The sequence below is a fragment of the Sphaeroforma arctica genome (assembly GCF_001186125.1).
Source record: "Sphaeroforma arctica JP610 unplaced genomic scaffold supercont1.3835, whole genome shotgun sequence".
Classification (NCBI taxonomy): domain Eukaryota; class Ichthyosporea; order Ichthyophonida; genus Sphaeroforma; species Sphaeroforma arctica.
Window position 1 is genome coordinate 500 of NW_014036723.1, and position 2479 is coordinate 2978.

Here is a 2479-nt window from a genome sequence, read left to right on the forward strand (position 1 = left end):
TTATTGGCGATGGCCACGTTGTATGCAGGTGAACGGCGTCATTTACGCAAGGACACTTTGCATTCGGTGGTGGCGGCCTTTGCGCGTACACTGCAGAAAGATCCGCAAATACAGTGCATGTGCTGCAAGAGTTGCTCACATATATGGCGAGCAGGGCACTACTGAAAGTCGTTCAAGAAGAATCTCCTGATGTGCTGACGGCGGCGAAGACTGCGGCTTTTTCAACCGATGATTTTGTAGTGTCACTACGAGCTACGATAGTATCCCAGAATAAAAGTTTCCTGTGAGATTCGGGCTCGGCCTCTCTCTTGCGTAGTAATTTAGAAATGCTTAAATCTAGTGCGGTAAATGAGGTAGCTCGCCATCGTTCGGCTGCATTTCTGGCAGATCAACGAAATGTTGCATTCAACACGCCTTTAGATAGTGGGCGGACGGCAGCGCCGGGTGTTTCGGCGGTTCCGGAGCCGACTACATTGTCGCGACCTATAGGGCAACACAATCCCACATCTACAAAGCCGGACTTAGGAACAGTGGGTGCGGCAATGGGTGGTGGTGATGCCCAACAGACGGAAGCTGAGAAGGCGCAATGGGCGCAGACTCAGCAGGAGGATACCATGAGGCAGCAAGTGAGGAAGAAAGCGCGCTGTGTGATGGCGGAGGAAGCTCACCGCTATCACAGCGAGCGTATGGTGGCAGATTGCACAGTTTTAAAGAAGATTGTGCGTGAAGTGAATGAGCAAAATGTGGTTGTTGAGCTGTTGTTTACGCTCATTTTTCGAAACACGCAGCATGTTCTTTCTGTGGCTGGGTTCGCTGAGCAAGGCCCGTTGCGCTTGCTCAGTTGGCTGCAATAGTCATTGGCACTTTACGGTTTATCCTTGTTCGATTTTATTCCGATCGAAGATGGGAATAGCACCAAGGTTAAGGCCCGCATGGGCAATCGGCAGCAAGGCCGCCCGCAGAATGGCAATGACCAGAAGGCAGGTGGTTGTGGTGGTAACCATGGCGGGAAGAATACTAAAGGAGGTGGTGGTCAGCAACAGCAGTTGACTACCCAGCAGCAGCAGTGACAGGCACGGTTTAACTATAAAATTTACAAGTCTCGCAAGCAACGAAGAAAGACGGGAGCGGGGACTAAAATGGTGAATTGCGTTCCAAGTCGAGATCTCGGTTTCAAATCGAGCGTACTCCAGAGAAGTACAACAGAAAGGACGGGGATGGGTGTTATTCCAAGCCCTGGAATCAACGTGGTCGGGATTCGGAATCAGAGGATGCCAAAACGTATCGTGAGCGTTTGCGCTCACGTAGTCGTGAGCGTGGGCGAAATAAGAGCAGAGGGAGCTAAGGTGGAGGTCGTGCGTATTCCGAGTCGTCGGAATATGAGGACCTGTATTGTACAGATTGCCACTCTCCAAAGCACACGGCAGAAGCTGCCCAGGTTATGGGGGGTCAGCGGGCGAGGTGTCAAAGAAGAAGTCGCGTCGCAAGTGAAATGGTGCGGTGGTTTCTGCTATAGTTGGGGCTATGCACACGTGGGCGTATGCGGGTTTGGGTTGCACTTTGAACCTTGTTACGAATCGCATGCTTAATGAGCTCGGTGTGACAGGCAGGGACAAATAACAGGAGGTATTGACGGCATGGGGACATAATATTCATCACCGTGGGATGACCTGAATGCGTACATGGTCATCCTGCGAGGGGCGTATGCATTGGCAGATGGCCACCCTTTCTATGTCGCAGAAGACAAACAAATGGGTTGTGAATTTGAACTGGGCGCTCGTGTGTTGATGATTTTGGTGTCCCAGTCGGCAATCAAATGTTCGTGGTTCAAGGATTTCATCGTTCCATCAAGTTGATACTTGGCTTCAGACAACCGAAACCTCGTGCGCGAGGAAGAAGTGCGATGAAGATTCGCGTCGGCCGTTAAAGCGTGTGACTGGTGGTGCCAACGAGCGTATTTGTGACGGTGAGGATGATGTGAGTTCCACTGATGCCTCGCACTCGCAGTCCAGCGCTACGAGTTCGGAGTTAGAGGTGACGACTGGAGACAGTGAATATCCAGACATTATGTAAGACTTCGATATCTCAAGCGATGAGAACATTTCATGGCCTACCACTTTCTTACGTCCGGTTTCTGCGGTTCGGACTGCTCATAGCTACAGCAGGAGTGAACAGTCATGCTGGAGCTTGTTATCCAATTCGTCGGGTGACGCAGACTCTGATCATAGTTAACAAGCGTCACGATCCCGCCATTAAGCTGAAGGCGGCAGCTCGTAATGGACATGATTTGCACGATTCATTCACGATGTCTACGCAGGTGGTGACTGGCGGACTTAAGTCCGCCATGGGACAACCTTCCACCAGTTCTGTAGGTAGTGTTCCCGCAAGCTATCGGTCGTTCTCTGCCTATATTATGTATAGATAACCAATCAGAAGAATATCAATTAACAATGAGAACATTAAATGTCTATGGCAGATT

At 50.5% G+C, this 2479-nt stretch overlaps 3 protein-coding genes across 3 annotated transcripts; all 3 read left to right on the plus strand.

The window, feature by feature from the left end:
• Positions 1-326: 326 nt before the first annotated feature.
• SARC_13857 (hypothetical protein) lies at positions 327-1070 on the plus strand (the record flags this gene model as incomplete). Its single annotated transcript, XM_014292009.1, has 2 exons — positions 327-684; positions 904-1070. 2 exons carry the CDS (start codon positions 327-329, stop codon positions 1068-1070), a joined length of 525 nt encoding a protein of 174 aa, XP_014147484.1.
• Positions 1071-1139: 69 nt separating this feature from the next.
• SARC_13859 (hypothetical protein) lies at positions 1140-2073 on the plus strand (the record flags this gene model as incomplete). Its single annotated transcript, XM_014292010.1, has 2 exons — positions 1140-1538; positions 1870-2073. The coding sequence occupies 2 exons, from the start codon at positions 1140-1142 to the stop codon at positions 2071-2073; spliced, it is 603 nt and encodes a 200-aa protein (XP_014147485.1).
• Positions 2074-2092: 19 nt separating this feature from the next.
• Positions 2093-2368, plus strand: SARC_13860 (hypothetical protein; the record flags this gene model as incomplete). The annotated part of the gene is made up of 1 exon (XM_014292011.1): positions 2093-2368. A coding segment is annotated over one exon (276 nt), but the record flags the coding sequence as incomplete, so codon positions are not given.
• Between the last annotated feature and the right edge of the window lie 111 nt (positions 2369-2479).